Source organism: Anopheles arabiensis, chromosome 2, assembly GCF_016920715.1.
Source record: "Anopheles arabiensis isolate DONGOLA chromosome 2, AaraD3, whole genome shotgun sequence".
Taxonomy (NCBI): domain Eukaryota; kingdom Metazoa; phylum Arthropoda; class Insecta; order Diptera; family Culicidae; genus Anopheles; species Anopheles arabiensis.
In genome coordinates this window covers 27,035,697-27,057,641 of record NC_053517.1, presented here as the reverse complement: position 1 = coordinate 27,057,641, position 21,945 = coordinate 27,035,697, and the positions used below count along the sequence as shown (strand labels likewise).

The following is a 21,945-nucleotide window of genomic DNA, read 5'->3' as shown; positions in this document are numbered from 1 at the left end:
ACGATAAAAAAGGAACTCACAACGGAATATAAAAAAAACGCAAAAACTGTAAACAAAGACAAGTTGCACACGTCAGATTTGCTGTTGTTATATGACAGTTCGTCAAAGTGGTCGTTTCTTCTTTACATAATGCTTTGGCAAACAATGTTTTGCTTTCTTTGACATGTGACGAGCATGACGATGATGTGAACTGCGCACTCATTCTTTACTGCAGAAACTGTTTGAAAAGGGCTTGCACAAGCCCTTGATATGGTTAAAAAAGTTGTGCAAAAGGTTAATGTAAATTTACTCTGCCAAACAATGGCAAACACACCCTGCTCTGTAGAATGCCGAGGAATTAGCGCTTGGATGAATTTGCTGCACGTTGTTTATGTACACAGTGTGCCAAAATACGGGCTCGGTGCTCAACAAGCAACCAGAAAAGGATTGCTCACTTAGTTGGTTGGTTGAGTAAAGCTTCCAAAAATTAGTGCGTCGTCCCATGTTTCACGTTACGGTAGAATGTTGTAGTCGGAATGTTTGTGAAATGTAGCTTCCCTTGTATAGCAGTTGTTTGCTACGCCATTATCGAACTACGCACGATGATTTTAGAGGAAGAAGCGTGTTGCTAGGAATATGTTCTCATCAAAAATACAAAATTGGAAGCAAACATGAAGAAATCACGCGTCTTCTGCTTACGGATGCTAGCGTGCGTAAGAGTTTGAAACAATATTTTAATAATTAATCCATTACGTTTCCCAAGAGCGGCACACGAAAACACTTCAGTGTGCACCCTTCTATCCAGGGATGCGTAGATTAAAAATGCGTGCCGCTCGGTGTTGTTCTGCCACAGATGCGTGCCTGCTCTGTGTTTGGCATCTTCCCTGTAGAGAATCCAATTATCTGGTTTATGTTGCACGAGTTCTCTATTTTTACTACCGTTCCAAAATGGTAAGCTACCGGTCGGTTGGCCCTTCCGTCTGTGTATCTACCGCAATCCCGACCAGCTCGTCCATCATGTTGCACATCAGAGCGGTAAGAAATGGAAATAATTTCCTGAGGTCGGTAGGGCACAAAAGTGTACCATGAGCACCCGTGAGCAATCGCGTGTGGCTTTTCGAGTGAAATTTCATCCCAATTCAATCATTAGGCAAACATACGATCCTTTCGGTAGCACATGGCTTGGTATGGTGAGAAAGAACACGCTTCTGTTTGTTCGAAGAGACGTGTTCTTAACCGTGCTTAGTGCTCCCTCTCAAGCCACCGGCTCAAGTGGTACCAAATTCGAGTGCATCCGATTTAATGTCCGGTCGTGATTGTCGAGGTTGGGGTTGGGAAATGATGCAGACAGAATTGCGGCTCTCCTTAGGCGATGCAGGGGTAAATTTATTTGAGAGATCCCTCGGAATCATGGATATCGAAGAATTAATCTGCAACAGTAGCCAGAACTGTGGCTCAAACTGTTAGCAGTGTGCTCTAACCTTAGGGCAGTGGCATTGATTGAAGCTTCAGAACGAGCAAACTACTACGGAATGAGAAAGGGAAAAGGCCGTAAGGTATCGGCCGTCCCAGTCATCTGCCGATTGTTACCAGCCATACACGTTTGTGGTTCGTCAGTGCACACCTTCCCTCCGGTAGCATAACGCTATATCGTACGCACAGGTTTCGATCCGGCATTCTACTGGTAGAAGCACGGTGGGAGTAATGCTTTCATAAACAGTGAAGAAAATTGTTGTTTAAGCACTCCGGCACTGGTGTTGGTCACGTTCGCTGTTTAATCTCGCCTCGCAATGCTTACTGAGCCAGGGCGGTGATTTGTGATGCGAAGGTGAAGGCTCGCTGGAGGGCAGCTCGAAATGCAGACAGCTTATTGCAGAGCCCTTGGACACGTTCCACCCTAGGAAGAGGTAATTTGATTTTGTTGTATCGTTCATGTTTGTGCTAGGTTTGCGTTTTTACTGTGCAGCACAGTTCAAGGTTAAATATCGCCAATATTAAAACATTTGTATTGCAGAGAAATATATCTCAACTACGGATACATAAAGAATATATGTTGGACTGATACGACGTGATTTCAAACTGTCCGTAGTGCCTTATCTGGTTCTCAAATTACGTATCACACTTGTCGTGTCACTCGGGGTGTCCCTGCGGGGTAGCTGGCATAGTTTGCCCGTTGAGAGGACATCAGATAGGATGAATTTCATCCACCGGGAATTTATTTCGGATTGCACTTTAGAATGCCATAGACTCATGAGAACAGATTATCTAGTTAGTAAGATACGTGGGAATGCAAGGTGCCAGTATGATGCAGGAAAGGGTTGAAATGATTTAGTCGGCTGATGATTTAATTGAGTTATTTCATAATTTTGTCTCGTCTCTTGCAAGCTATTGAGGAGCATTTCTATTAAAATTATGCTTATTTTTAAACCATTGTTTTGATAACCGTTGAAAATCTCATGTTTGTGCATATCAAGAATTTCCTAATTATAAGTAAAACAGCATGAGTTCGTGGTACATCAAAACATGTTGGCCTAAACATATTTGGCAACTTTCCCGTACCATACATACAGGCTTGCTTGCAGCCTTTGATTATTTACCAGACATGGCGGCATGGCGCGGTACACAAATAGCAAACGCAAGATACGTTGCGATGGTGTCGTTCGATAACGAAATAGCACGCAGCGCATGATGAAGCAATGCCTCTTCTCAAGATGCGAAATGAAGATAGGACCCGACTACATGTTGTCTGATTGGATGTGAGAAAACGGAAGCGCTTGTGAGTGCCACGAAAACAGGGAGAGTTCTTATTTAGCGCGGTAAAGTTTGCTCGACGAACAGCTTTCCCTCTTATCACGTACGCATACAGTATTTCCAAGACAGAAGATTTCGTTTAGCAAAACAGATCCTCCCAACCTAGACTTTCTGTCAATAGAGTGCTTCTTGAATGTTTCTTTTGTCCTTGAAAAGAAAAACTCCATTTATTATGATGGTGTTTTAGATACAGAGCTGCCTTATCGTCATGTCATGGGTTTCATCAGGAAGTGAAATGTGTGGAAGGCAAGAGGTGATTCGTTACCGATTTTATGAAATTGCTTAGTGGGTTGGTGAAGAAATGATTGTTTGATTGGTAGCATTTGGCACTCGTACTATGTGAGATAATACGTTCTCTGCGTTTTAGGTGCAAAAAGAATCATACCTAGTGGCAATATTTATTTGATGAGAATGTCTCTAATTTTATAATAATGGAAGTTCTAATAATTTTGTAAAAGGTTATGCCTGTATCTACATAGTGTATTTCGCAAGGGGCATCGTTTGAAGTGAAACCTTCGAACAACACCAAATGTATGACAACAGTAAGAACAGCTCTAATTTCATTGCTAATTTTTAAATGCCCTGATTTCGCACGGTAATAAGAGAACTGCAGCTGACAAATAATCCTAATTCAATTAGTAAATGTAAAGTTAAAACGCCCTGCTGACCGATCGTTACAAAGAATGCGTAATGGTTATGCAACGCTAATCGACCTCGCTCGTGCCAAGCCGTGAACTGACCGGCAAATAAGTGCAAGTGAACAGATGTGCGGTGTGGTATGGCTGCACATTGCACAGAAGTTCTGATTTTATTGAAATTGGGTTGTATGAGTAAAACCAAAGCGAAAAAGCCTTTTGTTGCGAAGGCAAAATCGGCTCAGAAAGGATTAGACCATATGTGCTAATGTTTGCCCCGTAGCCACGAGCCGGTTTGGCGGGAATGTGCCCATGCAATAATTGGGCATGGCAAAAGCCTTTCATTGTTCACAGGAAGTGTGAAAATGTGCGAATTGAAATAATAATCATCACCATTTATTAATTACTCCCTGCAGGTGGAGTGTACCAGTATGAGTTCGTAAGAGAAAAGGGTACGTCAAAAAGTGCATGGCATTATAGATTCCGTGCTCGTTCTCGTGCATTGTTACTATCGAAGGTTTAGGTTCTTTCGGTGTCGACATTCACAGCAGCAGCAGACGCGTTTCGGGCAACATGACGATGACCAAACGTGCGATTTGGTCAGGACCTCAGTTTAAAATGTTGATATTACAAACCGTGACGGTTGAACTGGCGCTCGTTGTGCCATCGAAAGAAGAACCGTACGGAGGAGGAGGAGGCTATTTCGGAACAGAAACACGATATTCGCGGCTATGTTCCTGCACAGGCACGACGGTAAACTGTTCCCATCGAGGATTGACTCAGGTGCCTCGAAAGATCCCATCGGAGACTGACAGACTGTAAGTACGGAGAGTGCTGCATTCATATAATCTGTTCATTATATTTATTTTTCATTATTTTTCATGTCCAGCAACGTTGCTAAAAAATGGAACTACAGTTGCAAATACTTTGAAAATCTGCATCTAGAACTAGCTCGACAAATAAACTATGATTGATGCCAAACACGTCGATACTTTCACGGGATTATTTATTTATTTTTTTTTGCATCAAACATCATTCATTGAAGTGTGTCTTTACAATCCTTCCAGTTTTAGAAAATAAGTATTTGTTTTCGAATCATCAGCCGATTCATCAGCGTGTTCACTCATGTTACAGATATTTTTTTTTTTTTTCGATTGATATAATTGCTTGTGGACGCGAACACTGTAAAGTAAAAGAGGATTGTGCATGAGTTTAATATCTTAATCATTGCATGTGTAAGACCTCCAAAGTGTTTCTCCTCTTTCAAAAGAAAAAAAAAAAATAAAAGTCAGGCAGCTGCTTTTTCTGTGCAAGTGTAAACTCTCTGCGAAACAACAATCTTATTTACATGGCCCAGATCCGCCAATAAACCAGCCAGCCCAATGCTGTATGAAAGAGTCGTGTTTTAATCCCTCTCGTTGTGGCAAAAAATGTGACAAAAGTTGCGTCGGTAAGGGACAAGCCATTCACGAGTGGTGGCAAGGGTTACCGATTTAAATCAAACCACAAAACCCTGAACCAAATAGTTACATGGTGCATTGGAGATAAATAAAATACGAATTAAAATGTAAAACATACCACAGCGCGGCATCCACCCACATGTAGTGCAACGAGTTGGTTTATTTTTCAACTGTAGACGCCGGGGTTCAACTGGTTGTTGACAGACAGAATCTTTTTAAAGCATTTTAAGCTAGTCAGTCCTTGAGTACTGGCAGCACGATCGAGAGAGACTGTTTTTCATCGCTCAAGCCTTTCGATCAGCCGCAGTGTAGCAGTTGAGAGACGTTGCTGTGTTCCATCCGTCGGGGTGTATCTCATTGTAGAATGGGACTGAATTTCGCTCGATTCGCACGTCAGTTAGACATTAAGGTACATTGAAGTTGAATAGGCCGGGTGGTCGGGTTCAGGTCCTGCTGTGGCAATCAGCATGGAATAATGTCGTATCGATTGCGGATGTCTCGTATTATTTATTTATCAACCAGATTGTTTATTGGTTTTGCTACTATATATACGCAGAAGCTGAATGTGTTGAATATTTTCCATGAAACCTTGAAATAAAAACTGATTTGAAGTCGTGCGAGTTGACGGCTGTTTAACAAAACTGACACATACGAGAGTTTACTTTACATTTCTACATCAGTGGATTTCTAAATGATGTTCTGTAGTATCCCAAATATTTTATTGCAATGTATATACTTTTTTTTTTAAAAATAACAGTTAATGATGGTAAGAGATTCCATGCTGGGTGATTTCCTGTCGAGTTGATTTGGTCATTTGGTCATATCATTTTAAAACATTGAACATTGATGAGGCCGGGGTTGTTGTCTAATTTTATTGTTCAGAGTTTTTTCGTGTTTCTGTTTTGGTTTGATTCTTCTGACAAAGTATCATGCTGCTAGAACTAAGAATCAATAAAGTATCTTTTTAGTTGCTCAGTGCTTGATTATGGTCTATTAACCTCGATTATCATTTTATGGAAACGGTGTTTTTATTGATTTTTTATGCAGTCTTCCCTTTCCACCCCATCATAACGACAATCGGTGGATGAGAAGCTGTGGAAGAATGTTCTTTTCAAACAATCAGGCATAGACGATCTGCTGGTACTTTGGCTGGTCAACTATAACTGTAGATTAATAGGAGATTGAACCGTTGAGCCAAAAGAAGAAGTCGAACCGTGAATCTTCCTACAACCATCGGTAAAAGGTCGATAAGTTTGAGACAAAAAAGGGGAAATGATCATATTTGCATGTCTGTAACGGGATATTTATCTTTTTGTCGCTGTCGTAGCTTACACACAGGTGAAAGGGTATGTTAAGTCGGTAAATGGTTGATCATAAAATCGAAGTGGCTGCATATGGTGGTCAACATGGTTGAATTCATGTTTTGCTTGTGTAATTTCGTTGAATGCAATCATTTATATCGTTTTTCCTTGCAATCGAAAGTCTTGCCTCGATAAATTTGTTGTGGTTGTGTGAAAAAACGAGTGGGTTATTGTTTTTTTTGTGAGATTCACAACTTTTATGGCACCACTGATACATATTATTGATAAACATTGACAGTATGGGATATTTGCTGCATTTTTCTATGATATAGTCATAAAAAACATGGTTTTGCAGCTAATGGTGACGTTTGCAAATAAATCAATCGTTTATCGTTATAAATATTGAAATTGATGTTTAACAAAATCTTCAATTTACGGGTCTAACACATCGATGCGTGACGAGCAAGAAAATTCAATGTTATGGCGCCGTTCATGCGTTGCGTGTTGAATTTTTTCCTTGCTGTCGAACCACAATTGGCCCCATTCTCACGTCAAACGGTTGGACGTCAATTGCCATTATACGTTCAGTGTGCTGTCTACACCTTGTTAACCAGTAGACATGACGAATTATAGCAAATCAGACCAAAAGAGAAACTTGGCGAGAGCACATGCAAGCCTCAAAAGCAGCTGAAAACGATCGCGTTGAAGGTCCTGCTGGTATTGCTTTTGAGAAGCAACGATAGATACCGATATTTATGGCCTCGACAGTAACAATGAGAAAAGCCCGCAAACGTCGCAGTCAAAGTCAAAAAGGCATAAAAAGGTGATGATGGAGTAAAGGCATGACACGCAACATTATGCTTATTCATAAAGGGTGGATGGATGAGTTATGGACAAATTTTATTGGTCTCATCGATTAGCGGTGATGTCGTGTGTACGCCTCTTCAACCTAACTGAAGGTGTTTTATTTTCGTTAAAATTACTTAAGCCATCAAAAAATAGATGTCTTTTTCACCAGAGTCGCCTCACGAACCCTTTTGCGAACGCTTGGGTGGTCTTGGGCACGAGTCCACGGCTAAAAAGCTCAAGCACGTCGTTGAATTAAGCAGGGATGAGCAGAACATAACACGAAACACACCTCCGAGCCATCCATGAACAGGCAAGAAGTTGAAATGGAAATGTCAAACGCGAACGAGACATACCCATCGCTAGACATCGTAACAGTTGACATGTTCATCCGATGGGAAGTGGAAAACGGCAAACAACTCCCAACTGGCTGGTTGTGACGATGTTTTTTAGTTTTATTTTCATTTTCGTGGTATCTTTCAATCATGTCGTGGTCGGGATGTATCTCTATTGGCTGTGTGAATTTCTCTTAAAATAAAATTATTCTGTTTTCTCCTGTCCATGTTGTTGTTGGTAGATGGGTTCACACGACACACGTTTCAGTCAAAGAAGAAAAATCGAACAAATGGAGACCGTGTTGTCATACGTATGCATCATCCTTCGTTTCGTCTCTTCCGTTGCCCACCCAGGAGAAACAAACCTCATAATAATATGGTAATAACATAATTACGCATACTGATGTGTGAAATCTTTGTTCTCTGCATCATTTTCCATCGTTGTACGGTCGTTGCTGTGTTTTAGCGTTGTTATCTGTGTGTTGGTTATGTTGTTACTTTGCGGTGGTAGTTGCCGCTGAACAATGACTTTGGTATGTAATTAGCTAAACGATTGAGCATTCATTTAAACGTGAATTTCTTATGTCAAAGTGTCACGAGCAGCGCTATTCTCTTTTGGTGAACCGGTTTGCCGTTGTGTTGGAATTGGGAATGGATATAAATTGATCAATCATTATTTAGTTCATTTTTGTTATTTAATGTTTGTTTATAGTTCAATTTGTTATTAATGTCTTTATTAAAGTATTTTAATTTAATAAATAAACTAATATGTTAGTTATGAAAAATCAATACTTAGGAATCTTTTTCTTCAATTATCAATAGTTGTCCGCAAATAGCCCTCAAGTCATGTTCTGGTCTAGAAAATGCTATTGCATTGGAACAGTTTAAGTTTTCCTCATGAACATCATCGACGTTAGCCAACTTAATAACCAACATAATCATCTGTGATATGGTCATTGTTGCGTGCAAATATTTTGACAGAAGAAAGCCTCCCCCTTCCTTACGTTGCTGTGAAATTGGAACTGATATTAGCACAAAGGTTAATCTTTGTGGTTTTTGAAATGCTTCTATACACAACTAAAACCGTTTAAACATGGAAGGTAAATATGAAACGATAGTTACTATCAAATCTGTTCTGAAGGCAATCTAAACCATTGAAACAAACCCAAAACAGAATGCTAGAATCTCTCATCTTTGTGGGAGAAGTTTTCTGTGGTTTTGAGTGTACAGGATTGAATGTGCTTCGAGGGTTGTGGCGTGCTATGATGCTTATACTAGTAAACCTGGTAATAGAAAAGGAAATGGTAGACCTCTTTAGTGGGGATTCTTATCTCAATGGTTCTTCTAGAATCCAGAAGATAACTATTTCGCAATTCAATTTATACCGTAGACACCCAATTTAAGTAACCGTATCCGTGCTGAAGTTCCACAAATATCAACTTTACTAACAAGCTGCTCTATGAATGGAAACTTTAACGGTACGAGTGTCATGGAAAATGCATCAGAAGTACGGTACGCTAGGTATGCTATGCACACTTTTTGTGTCTATCAACTGATAGGCAAGCAGCCCAGAATGTCCATTCGTATCGCAACGAAAGGCAGATGGATGTCACTGCAAATGCTGGCCTGTACCAGGACTGTAAGTGTCAGACGTAGCTCTGTGGTATTATGTTTGCTAATTCATGGTGTCAGTACTCTTATGCCTTTTCTCCCGTTTGCCTCGTTGTTTGACAAGTCATGGAACAAAACACGTCGTGAACGATGCATTGCTAAGGGAGTCCTTTAAATAGTACGTCCACAGTGACGCATCAAATACTGCGTAAGTTTACACTTGCCTCATCCCCGGAAAAGCCCGGATTAAATCACTTTTAAACTACACAAACAAGAGCACCGCTTGAGCACTCGATAGTGTTACCGCACTCGGTGTAAAGTAACACTCATTATGGGTCCCATTGGAGAGAAGCTTACGTTTGCTCGAGTTTGCAAAGAGACAGTAAATAAGGGGTTAACCACAGTTCAGGGAAACGAAACCCCAAGAGGCAGGTGTTCAGAAAAGGCTGTCATAGAGGAAAGTATGGTCAATCCATGGTAGTGCTTAGACTGAGCGTCAACGGAGATAAGAGCTGCGGTAATGATGGTCAATTCAACATCCATTCTTTTTGCTGGATGTTAGGATAACCAATTGGAATTGAACAAGTTTTGATCAAGAAAAACATAGACTAGTGCAAAATGTAAATACAGTTTCCAACTATTTGCTCAGGTCTTTTATTTTGGAATGTTAGACTTGTACAATCAAAGCAAGTTTACATTGCAAGGGTTGATCAAATCTCCTTTTCCGATTACTTTACGGCAGTGTACGTTATTGATCGTTATAATTGGTGAGAACTACGCTTAAGCACGTTCGTAATGAACTAAGCGTACACTTTCCATCACAGTTTTTAGTTTTCATATCACGGAGGTTGTATAGTTTTTGCGTTTCGTGACTGAAAAGATTTTCTCAACAGTCGATGATGTCATCGTAGGGAAAGTCGCTAATGAAAACGGTCATTTGCGCCTCAAGAAATTATGGCTTTGCAAGAAAACGAAGAGAAACAAAGAGGTTGTAAAGTACGATTTTCTAGTTTAAAATCGGTGTTTCTAGAACACTTCAGCTTGATGAATTGAGAAGTGTTTGATGTGGTGTTTCTGCCTTTCAGTGCAATTAGTGCACATTGTTGGGAAGGTGTTTGGAAGCAAACTGCTTCCGTTTCGTTTCGTGGTCGTTCAGGTTGTACCATGCCAAAGCCAATTTCAGTCAATTTCAGCATTTTTCATGTTCTTTAAACTCATGCTCAATGGTTAGTGGTGGTAAACCTTTGACGCACCACGAAGCATAAAGGAAGAAAAATGAGCGATTCTATCATGGTGTTTGTAGGAATGCTTCCTGTCATGTCACGCACGGCCATACCGCCAGTTTCCCAGCTGGCGCTTCTGTAGTTGAAACAGGTCGACTGGACGATTGATGTGTTGCGAACAGCGAACTATCGGTGCTTTGTTTGCTCAAAGACTGAAGCGTTGTGTTTTGAGTTTTTTTGTTACGCGACGGCTCAACCAGCGTGATGATTAACTTGCCATCGTGTGCAGAACTCGTCCGACCAGTCACAACGTCCACTCCTGTTACGCAAAAAGTCCCAGTTTTCATCAGCGGTGGTTTTCACCGTCTACAGGAACTTTCATGTGTCACTGTAGCTGTTAAATGTTCCAACCCACAAAATCACGCTTTTGAACTTACTGCGCATTTAGCCTTCGGGATTGGAAGAGATGCAATGACATGGACATCGTTTGGATGAATGCTGCGGGAGCTCGTGCCTCTCCATGGTCGTGGGTTGATGAGAGTAGCGATCGATAGGATTTTAATTACCAATCTGATACATTCAATTACCATCTCAATGAGGCTGCTGTACCCAGTGCCAGAGAATCTTCAATTGTGGCTGTAAATAGCTGAGTTTCTAACTTTATAGCATAGTATGAATTTTAGAATATAAATCTATATTAATAAAATTATATAAAATCTAGGTTTTGTTATTTACTTACGTATACAATTACATGGTGTATGAATACTTTTCATTTGTTTAATGCTACCACACCGTACCTGACATGTCCGTCCACACGATGGTTCTGGATGAAAATTGTTTCTATTTTGATTAATATAAAATATTCACAAAGTTTTTGAATTGCATGAGCCACTCCGTTGCAATACACGCATGGTTTGGTGTGGTTGTAGATTCATTCCAGTTTCGATAATAGTTTGCTGACACGAAGCTCAATCATGTGCAAGTGCACTGCCCTAAAACTGTGAACATTGTGCAGCAATCAGTGTTGGGACACTTAAAACGGTGGTTTTAGGGCTGAGTGTGAAGTTCTCGTCCCATACTAACCACATGTCATCGGCAGACATACTGACATACAGCGACACAAACGCTAGACGTGAAGTATGTGGAAAATGCAAAAAGGGAATAAAATAGTCAAAAGTCAGCAAGTGCATGGACGTCAGGACAAAAGTCCACGCTGGCGCAGTGATGATGAAATTGGTCTCCATGAACAGTAGAACTTTGGAAAAAAGGATGGATTAACAAAACGGAAGCATTCATGCAGCAAAATGGTGTTTATATTGGAAACAGTGTTCCTTTGAGCAGTGAGACAATACGACAACGTGGAAATGTTCACACATCAATGCATCAATACGATATTAGGGGAATCTGTTAACAGGTTAAGCCAGATATATTGACGGAATGGGAATAGCGTTGTTTGATTGTTTGATGAAGCTTTGCAGATACTTACTATAGTAGACTATATGAATATCAAACAAAACCAGTTTAAACGATGATTAGACATGTCGTTTCGCTAGATTTTTAGAATGAAGTCAATTTTCTGTATAATTGCTTAAATATTGGTTGTAAACATTGTCCTTGTTGTACTGGTTGATACTTCTATTACTAAAGGTTAAAAATAAGTCGCTCGTCATTTAAAACTATTCTTCCAGTTGCAGTAATGCACATACTACGGTCATACAAGCACTTCGAGCACTATAAATCAGGGCGCTGGAGTTTCCTTAAAGCAATTATTGTGGCCAGACAAGCATCTTTTCGTGATCAGTATCGTGCGTCGCATCGTAAATTTTATCGTGTTCGTTCGTGCAGTTAACTGAACTCACAGTCCAGAAGTGTTGGACTAGAAAGGCGATGGTTGTCGTCCAATTTGAAAGACTTACTGCATTCTCTCGCACCACTGCACAACTGCATATTGCTACCACTGGGGTACGTGGTAGGGTTCATACATGTGACACACAGCTGGCGGACCTACGCCGTACCGTGAAAAGAGTTATTTCAATTTAATTGAGATTATCAAATAGATTTACGATGACATTGGGCGAGGAAATGTGCCACCAGGAGTGTACTCCGAAAACCGGTAAGTAAGTGCACTGGTACGACAAATACTGGGTTTCTAGTTTTTTCAATGGTTGGCAAACTGCATACAACTAAGTCGAAGCCGAATGCAAAAGAAGGGTACCGTGAAGTAGCAGTGAGAACTACTAAGTGGGTTTTGTGAACGTGAGAAATGTGGAGCGTGTAATGCAAGTAGATCGTGATGTTTGTATCGGTTTATTTTCCAATACACGTTGATGGAGCATGCAGAGAAGCCTGTTTGTAGAGACGCATTTGCATAATCTTAATTAATAGCAATTTGTTGTTTGTATAGCTGATGGCAGTCATTTGAGGAAGATGGAATGCACTTAACGGTTACCATTGAGTGAAGGAGTATGTTTAGAAGAAAAGGTCTGTTACTCGATGCAATAGAGCTCAATCGATTTTGAGAGCTGACTTGATTCAGAACATCAGATATGGTCTTTAAATGTCTTGGAACTAATGAATAGCTTATGTTCCAGAAAATGGTCATGCCTCAATAGTTGCTAGAAGTACTGCTTATTAGCAGGTGAAGGTGCTTCGTGAGAGCATATAATTAGGATTAACATAATACCCGTAATGCAGACACTGCTCCAATGAAGCAACAGTATGATTTCGACAGATTCAAACCGCGCTTTGTACGATGTAGTCTCTCACACCCTTTTTGGTTCTCATTTCCATAGTATCCCCTGCACAATTGGCATTTGCACGTATTCACCTGCAATTGATTTTAAGCTCTTCATTTGCATTACGGGTCATAAACGCGACGCCGACCATAATCTTAATCGCTAATTACCATGCGTTTTGCTTAATAATATTCACCGTGTTCGCCCCATCGGCCTTTTCCAGGTTGGTATGCGTTTTTTTCTCTCTTCCATGCGAAGGTATTTCACGCGAACAAGGCGGTAGGTACTTCATATGCTAATAAAGTAATTAAGCAATTGAAAATCCAAGCGTACCCAATGGCGGTGTGTTTTTCTCGTGCCAGGGTTCTGCATACCGGTTCCATTTCGACTATCTCTCGTGTGTCCTGTACACTGTCCTGTTCAACATGTTTGTGCCAGCATCCATGCAGAGGTGGAGGTACGACAGTGAGTCGTGTAATATCGTCGTCACTTCATAAACTGAAAGCACTTCAGAAGCGCACTTGAAGTGTGCCTCTAGGAGTTTCGGGTCGAAGAGCTTTCCCGTAGTGGGACTAACTAAATCCTCTTTCCGATGTGGGTAGTACTGGGTTCATGGTACTCGCACTCATTAATGCACGGTCTCGGGCCGCTGGACCCATCCGTCCTTTGGTCAAACCGGTTTAGCTGGAAGGGGTGTTTTATGGAAAAGAATCTCAAGCTTACTCAAACAAGCCCACTTAGCCACTTGTTCGTTTTAGCAATGTCTCGAAGCTTATGGCTTAATTTGACCAGGCTTGATGTAATTTCAGTATGGACCATGATGACGGGAAACTTTGGAGTCGGTAATACAAAAGAAGTACACTCGGATGATACATGGGATGATGCATTGTTTGAACGAGACATATCCCATGTTTGACTTCATCATTCATGTCCAGAGAGTATGAGTTAAAACACTGAATTTGTTTTTAAATTTAGCCCAAAAGGCTTAGTTATTTATCATTATTTAGCTGATTGATAAAATGCTGTGTTTTATTTAAAATAGGATTAATTTGTATCGTAGATTGCAACTAGATTATTTGAAGGGCTATTGAAACTATCCCAGCTCCTCGACATCCGCTGCAGCATTTTGTTTTGCAACTTAGGTGTGAACATTAAATTCACTGATTCGTTTTAAGCATTCTTTCCATCGCAGTATGTTGCATTTTTCTTCGCACCATCAACGCTGCCTTCCGGGATTTGAATCATTTACCCAAACAGCTGGAAGATATCATCGTTTTTTAAATTAAAAAGAAATGAGCAATGCAACCTGTTTGCCGGACGTCATCAGATTGAGTTAGCGCCAGCAGCTGAAACCGATTGGGAAAGAGTTGGGCAGGTTTAGTCGGTGTGGGAAAAGCGTACAGGAAGGCATGTTGTTAATTATCAACGCATTAAGTACGTTTCTGGACGATGCTTGAGACGCAGGACTAAGAGTAACAGGGAGTGCAAATATGATGTTGTTATTTGCCCTTGTTTCAGATGATGTGTTGGGTGGGTTGCGCCTATGTTTGCAGAATATTTTTGCTGGTTTCAACGTGTTTTTTCTGCGTTTTTTTTTCTATTTTTTACGCAATGATTCGCAAGCTGCGAAAGATTCGCACCCTGCTTCTAAAAACGCTTTGATGTGGACGGAGAAATTATGTGGCTCATAAAATGCTCATTTTATGGGCAATTAAATTTTGCAGCTAATTTCATCACCTTCCCTGTAGCAGTGTATTTGGTCTGGTAGATTGTTGACTTTCTTTCTATCTCTCTTACGCTGCTTCTTGGTATGTTTCATAATGTAAGAAATTGGTCAGAAAAGAACGTTCATCGTCGTTGCTTCTAGCGTTAACGATTACAACCTCATCATCGTTCGCTTCTGAACATAACTGGTTGTATGAAAATGCGTATTATCAGCAAGGTAGATGACTCGGAAATTATTTTCAGCGAGGCATGCTGCAAGTTGTGCGCAACTTCTTTAGCGTCTATTTAAGAACACGTATTATTTGTATTTTGCTCAGTTCACGTAGAAGTGAATAAAGTTTGTCACTTTAACTAATAGGACATAATTTTAAAATGCTTGAAAAAACTTGTATTGAACTCTATTGCTTATAAAGACTTTTGGCAAGTAAGCCTTAATTATTCCTAAATCTTGATCTTTACGATACCACCTCCTAAATTGCATGTGATACGACCAAGTGTGCTATTTATACAGTTCCAAGCGTAATCTCTAATGGTTGTTTTTGAAATACTCAGCTACGATAGGAAATTAACAAAAGGCACCGTTTAGTACCCACTGTGACACGTACAAATGTGCTAGTAAACGAGTAACGCAGATAAGCTGAAGCAAGCTGACAAACGACATACGCCGTTGTTGGGATGTTCTTGCCCGGGGTGCACTTGTTTTATTCTATGAAAGAATTGCGCTCTACAGCAAACAGACAAAAGCATCACCTCAACTGGTATGCTACTGATGCTGTTCTCTTGGTTTATTGTGCAGTGGCTGTATTAGGAGTATTACATCAGTGAAGAGATAAGTGCTCAGCACCGGTATTTGAGAACGAACTTCTCGAGAGGCCAGGTCAGTAAACAAGAACACAAATAACCGTACTGGCAAACCTTGTTTGTCTCCATTGCCAAACTCTGCCAGGTGGCGGGGAGTTTTTTTTTAGTTTTGAATTTTGCATTAGCAAGATGCTATGGCCAAAGAAAGCAGAGGAAGCGTTAGAGAGTTCTTTGTAAACAACACAGCATGACAATGTCGTGTTCTTTTGGTGTGTAAGAGTGAAAAATCAAGGTGTGATTAACAGTGGTTGATGGTCTTCCAGGGAGAAGATGTACATAGAGAAAATATTAATAAGATGATTCCCAACTGCAAAATATATCACACTGGTACGTATTGGTACATATAATTTTTATTTCTATTATCACAACTAACACTTGCTCTCTTAATGCTCCTTTTATTCAGATAAAATGGTCTAAATATGCCGTATTGCCTAGTCTTAATGCTTTTAAAGGCAATTTAAAAATATCCATTGATAAATGAAAAGGAAGGGAGAGCGAATACATTTTTCCAACTTTGTAATGGAAAAAAAAATTAACAAAACAAGTTGAAACTGTCCCAATGACACAACGACTATGGTGAGAGAACTGGACACTGCTATTCTGACGTCCATCCCATCAGTCACTGGCCAGAGTTGCTGTGGTGTAGAAAACTCATTACCTCCATTCGTTGCTTTCAAATCTCATTCATCTTTGGCGGACTTCACCCTTTCGCAATTTATCCCAAGCTTCAAAGTGCGAGGTGTTTGAGCGCTACTTTCAAGTTGCATATTTCTTTTTTATCTCCAAGGTCTGGTATTGCATTTGATAGTTTTTACAAGCTTCTGTACTTTTATGGCCACTAGGAAAAGTAACAAGTTCTGCTTACTATAGCTTAATTCGTGTTTTAATACTATATTTATGTTTGACATCTCCGATATGTCTGTAATATTCTCAATTGTGTATTTTGTATTTTTGTATTTTGATTTTGATTCAATGTTGGTTTTATTTTATATTGCATTGAAAGTTACTTTAATATTTCAAGTGATATCACACTATTCATTTTTAATAAAGCTTACCATTTTACTGGACTTTTTCTTCTACGATGGCAGTTGTATGTCGTGTAGTAGACCAACACCTTCTCTTGTACTTATTTTATATCTTTCAACGCTCATGAATCACGTTCGAGGAGATCATTTTCAGACACGTTTGCGCATTGGTATAATGTTCACAGCTGTATCACGTTGAGATGCATAACAGAAGGGACTCCTGTTGAAAGACAAAGAGCTCAACCACCGATATCACTTGCTGTGATGAGCTCTTCGCGTCCTGTTGAACATCCGCTGCAGAAGATCTGAGCCTTCGAATCACGTTCATAGTGGCGTAGTACCGCTAGAGTGAGCGCTGCGCCATTTTCAATCAGCTCCAAGCGCAATGGGTAAACCACACTTAACCATAAGCTGATGGTGTGTTTCGAGTGGCAATGAAATGGAATGATTACCGATAATGATTATTATTTTCTCTCGTGTTCAGCGATCCAATCAACGCACGCGTCGTGTGAGCCTCCTGCGCCATACGGGCTAACTGATTGGAATAGCGCATGCTTTGCCTACAAGAGAAGAGGCACACGAGTTTACTTGCACATATAGCTAAAGATTAATAGGGCTATTAACCATAAATTACTGCACAGTGGTAAAGCTACAGTTGAAGGTGCTTTAAAACACTTCCAGTTTTAGTTCAACGAAGGTGAAATAAGTTGCCAAACCTGATCCTGGAAATATCACCAAGATATAAATGGAATAAATTATAAATAACACATTAAACATAACTGTCCATATAATGAAACACGATTGAAGTGTGGAAGAATGTTTAGTTTGAATATGAAAAATTTATTGTAATGTATTGTTCCTCTTGCAAATTATGAAACTACATTGAAATTGTCAGCTGAACTTCATGACATGGCAAAACTTTGGTTGGCACTTGATCACTCCAAAGGTATCTAAGGCGCATAATCATATTTGTCACTGTTGGTAAGCGGACACTCTGGTAGTAGTGGTGAACGTTAAGCTTTCTAATTTCATTATGCAGTCTTCATGTTCAAATTGAATTATGCAATTTCCCTGTCCTAATTCATTTATCTTGTTCACCCGTACCTTATCTTGTGTATCACTCATTTTACCCAGAACAGAAATTACCATGTGAACTATCGTATCCTTCATCCTGTAGGCAAAAAAACCTATTCCTATTTGCTAGTGTGTCAAACTCAACGTCCTGCAAGTAAGTCTACATCTAACTTTTCTGAAGGTTTTCAAGCCCGTCAATGGGCTAGTTCCTCATGCCAGTGCCAGATATATATCGCACACAAAACTACGCTAGTGTGCAGATTATTGTGCATATATTGTTATTCTCGAAAGGATAGTCAGGACATTTCTCAAGTATGTTGAAGGTATACACGAAGGATTTTTTTTTTCTAAGTAATTTGTATGGAGAATTAGTGTAAAGTTTGAGTTCTTGGTTGCATTCACATTATGATACATTCATGTTTGTTGAAATTCGCATATCGCTAACGTGCAATTTGGTTGCATGTAGTCTTAAAGAGGTGTGAAGAAACTCCATAAACTAATGCTTTGAAAATAGTTTTTAACGTTCTGTGCCATATGGTGGAAGTATCCAGTGACATTAATCGGCTGCTGTATTTACGGCGGAACTTTCCTTTGTGTTCGTGGTATATTCAACTGATTTTACGATTGCTTTTTTTGAGCAAGAATGAAAACACAAAGAAATGAGCAAAGCTTTCCAGTAGAAAAAGACAACAATGAGGAAAGTTCTTGAATAGGCAAGTGGAGAAGACCCAAAATACAAAATTGCAACAAACAAGGACATATAAATCGTTATAACAAAGCACAACACAAACTGCAGCAAAAGTTTAAGCAATCACAAAACAAATATACATTGAGAGAACTTAACCGTTGTCTGCATGATTGCAACATTCTTTTGGTATCGTTTGGATTAATTGTGTGGAAGGTTTAACAAACATCAACAAAATGCTAGAACTAAGATAGAAAAAACAACCACAACCAAAGGGTTACATTACTAACCAGAAATTGAAATAATGAACAGTTTGAAGGCACCTCATGTCAAATTTTGTATGGCATTGTAAAACGAATTAAAGTACTTCAGCCAAAACTAAAGCTAACAATTTATCGCACACTGCTTTTTAAATAACCATGCTCTTTTAACATGGCAATGTGGTTTCATTTCACTTGAGACAGAAAAAAGCACGTGCAATGCATTTCATTTCGCTGTACTGCTTAGTGCTTAAAATGCACGACTCTGAACCAGTATGCTAAGCAGCGACTTCTCTGCAGTTCTTGTTGTTTCAGCGAAGCATTGCAGCGTTTGTGCATGGTTCAAAGTGCCAGCGTGAGCACTGCAGTGTGCCCACTTAGCTACTCACGTAACTCATGGCTTATTTAATTTGCTAAGTTTTATGAGCGAACTCGTGGAACGAGGCAGCGAAAATGAGTTTTTTTCGTGAGGTTTCTTTCCACTTGAAATTAAAAAAAAGGATCAGCTTAGGATGAAAAGCACACTTTCTGTGTTTTAAGCAACACAGATATTTTTTTCAGCACTGATGAATTTAGTTAAAATTTTGAACCAAATAACAAATAAAAAATATATATACTATATTATTATTATTATTATTATTATTTATTCCGAAAGTTATCCAGCTGGCATAAGCTTACATAACATACTTATTTCTATAGTTAATGCTAAAGAACAGTGCTAACAAAAACGCATCAAAAAACATAACAAGTTTAACTGTCAATCAACCAAATAAAAATAAAGAAAACAACATAAACTGTGGAAGCGTCATATTAAGCTATGTAAAAAGGTCCGTAAATTGTTTAAGTTTGAGTTCAAGTCGACATTGTTTCCTAGCGAGTTATAAGCACTTAACATTTTTAATAAAGGATCGTTTGATCCAAAATTAGTCGATCTGAATTCTATGTTAAATAATGTCCTGGTTCTTAACATTCTACTGGGGGCCTGAAAGTTCAATTTACTCAGAATTGACGGGGCGTCTAAAGATCCGGTAACAAGTTTGTGTATAAAACCAAATTGTATATTGAAACCAAATGTAGTGAAATTGTTCGGTGAACAAATAAAAGTGTTTGAATTTTGAATTAAAAACGTAAATCTTTATGTTGTAAAACACTTTTGGCCACTGTTACTCACCCCAAGCCATGAAATACTTCGGTAGCCCATTTCATTCTACCAAAACTCTTGACATTACTCATTAGAGCTACCGTGAAATTATTTGCACTTTGAACGAACTCAGCGTCTCAAGCGCGATTATAAAGTTTTCGCTTCTTACTTGAAAGCCACCGTAACGCGTTTCCCAAGAGGCAATATCCGTGGTGAAAACTTTTTACCCAAACTCCTTCACTCGTTCTTCAATCTTGCCAGCGTTCTTGCAAATATGCCCAATGTCGGCGGTTATGCCCTGTGCTTGCAGACATAAAAGTAAGCTCTTCAGCAATTTCTTGCTTGGCGGTTTGTACCATCATTTATTCAGCGCTTAATTATCGCACTGTCATTGTGTCATCGTCAGTGTCTGTGTGGCATCAACCCACGTTCTAGTCATCCGGTGGGATCCGATTCCTTGTTCTAGGCAATTGAACATTTTCCTTCCTATGCCATTCACATGACGTTGTTGTCATTTGTTCCTTACGTGTATCCCCGTGTATGTTGTTACGCTTGTAACGACAAAAAGCAATTTATTGTCAATCCTATACGCTAATCCCATGTCAATGAATGGAAGGAAAGACTGAATATGTCTGTCCTTGGCATGGGGCACATAACATGGCACAGGCTGATGAGATGGATTAACTGAACAAAATTGATTATAAAATCCTAGAATACGTTTCTTAGAATAAACTGTTGTATATGAATTATTTAAAAATGAGATTGAAATAAGATATTTGAAATTATCACAGCTTATGTTTGCATGTATGTTTCCATGCTACTTCAGTAAGAATTCAAAGCTCATGTACAGTAGGTTATTGTAGGAGTGATTTTGTTGACACCCACGCTATGAACTTTGCATCGAAACGATTTCGATTTGTTACTCCTTACAGCAGTAGAGTGCAACAGAACAGTGTTTACCGATCGCGACCGCAACCATTTCCAGCACACATCGTCTGGAATAGCCTCTGGGTGCCCGACGCCGGCTGAGTCAGAAGGAAACGTACAAGTAACGCCTGCCACAACAATTCCACCTTACAGGCGTCTCCCATTGCACTAGGGCCATGTTGCTACATATTATATGGAAACCATTACAAAGTTCATTAAATATGTATTTGCCTGTAGCGTCATGGCGCCGTTCGTTCAAGGCGTCGTTGGTTAGCCAGGAAAATGGGATAATGGTTGCTCGTGAACGTGCGTGTGGACACAATCGATTACTATAACATCAGAGCGAACGTTTTGTGCGTTTCTTGCAGAGCTCTTTAGTCGGAGCAGATTGGTTCATGACGGTAGAATGATCCCCTTGGCGGAAGTTGTTCGATGGTATGGTATGGTGATTGTTTGATTGATTTTTGTAAGTTATTGAAAAATTAATTTCCCTTGAGCTGCCAGTTCTCTCAAGTTGGTCCTCGCTTCCACACGACAGTTTTTCACCGCGAGTTATACAGTTGTAGGATTTGGTCTTTTCTATAGTTGTAGAAAGTAAGCAGCAGGAGAGAATATTAAATTATCGCCAGTGATCGTTGGAAAAAAAGGATTCAGAGCAAGCAATACCATATACATATTAATATGTAGAAATACATTAATACAAATTGAACAATGATCTTTATCTATGAAAACATTTCCAAAGTGTAAAATTGTCGTAATGTGGGATTTCTTCATTGCACACAACGAAAGCCATATTTATCCTCATCCTTGCATCATGCGTGTCATGACAGTGAATAACTTTTCACAACCATATGACTTCCCGCACATTCTTCCGTTCTGATAGCAAACACAACAAACGATGGTATAACACAAGCGAGAATCACGACCTCTACCGGTCGCTTCCAACCGACGTTCAGGCGTGATATGTTTCTTGGTTGCAGAAACCACTTTGATAAACTATTTCCATCCCATGTTCTCTCACTTGCTCTATCTGGTTCGTGTAAGGAGTCAAACATATCCGACACTGTGGTAACATAAATCTGCGTTTTATGGTGTTGTCAATTATTTCGAGATTAATTAGATCGGTGGCATGGAAGTGGAAATTTATAATCACGAAAAACAAGCGTACATCATCACCATCCCTTGCTTATCCATGTGTTAGATGGTAAACAAAATCACCGATCCGGAAATGTTGTCACCGGTGTGCGGGTTAGGGAACATGCGAGGCTTTTGGTATCTTGGTTTGGTTTAAACGCTGAAAGCTGCAATGTT

At 39.7% G+C, this 21,945-nt stretch overlaps 1 protein-coding gene across 1 annotated transcript in view; it reads left to right on the top strand.

Annotated features, from left to right (window-relative positions):
- Positions 1-3,998: 3,998 nt before the first annotated feature.
- LOC120897703 (protein slit-like) overlaps positions 3,999-21,945 on the top strand; it is a gene marked incomplete at its 3' end in the record, with an annotated part of 82,663 nt that continues 64,716 nt past the window's right edge. The window contains exon 1 of the mRNA XM_040302747.1: positions 3,999-4,243. Within this exon, the coding sequence (XP_040158681.1) occupies positions 3,999-4,243 (245 nt within the window). The remainder of the gene's footprint in view (positions 4,244-21,945) is intronic.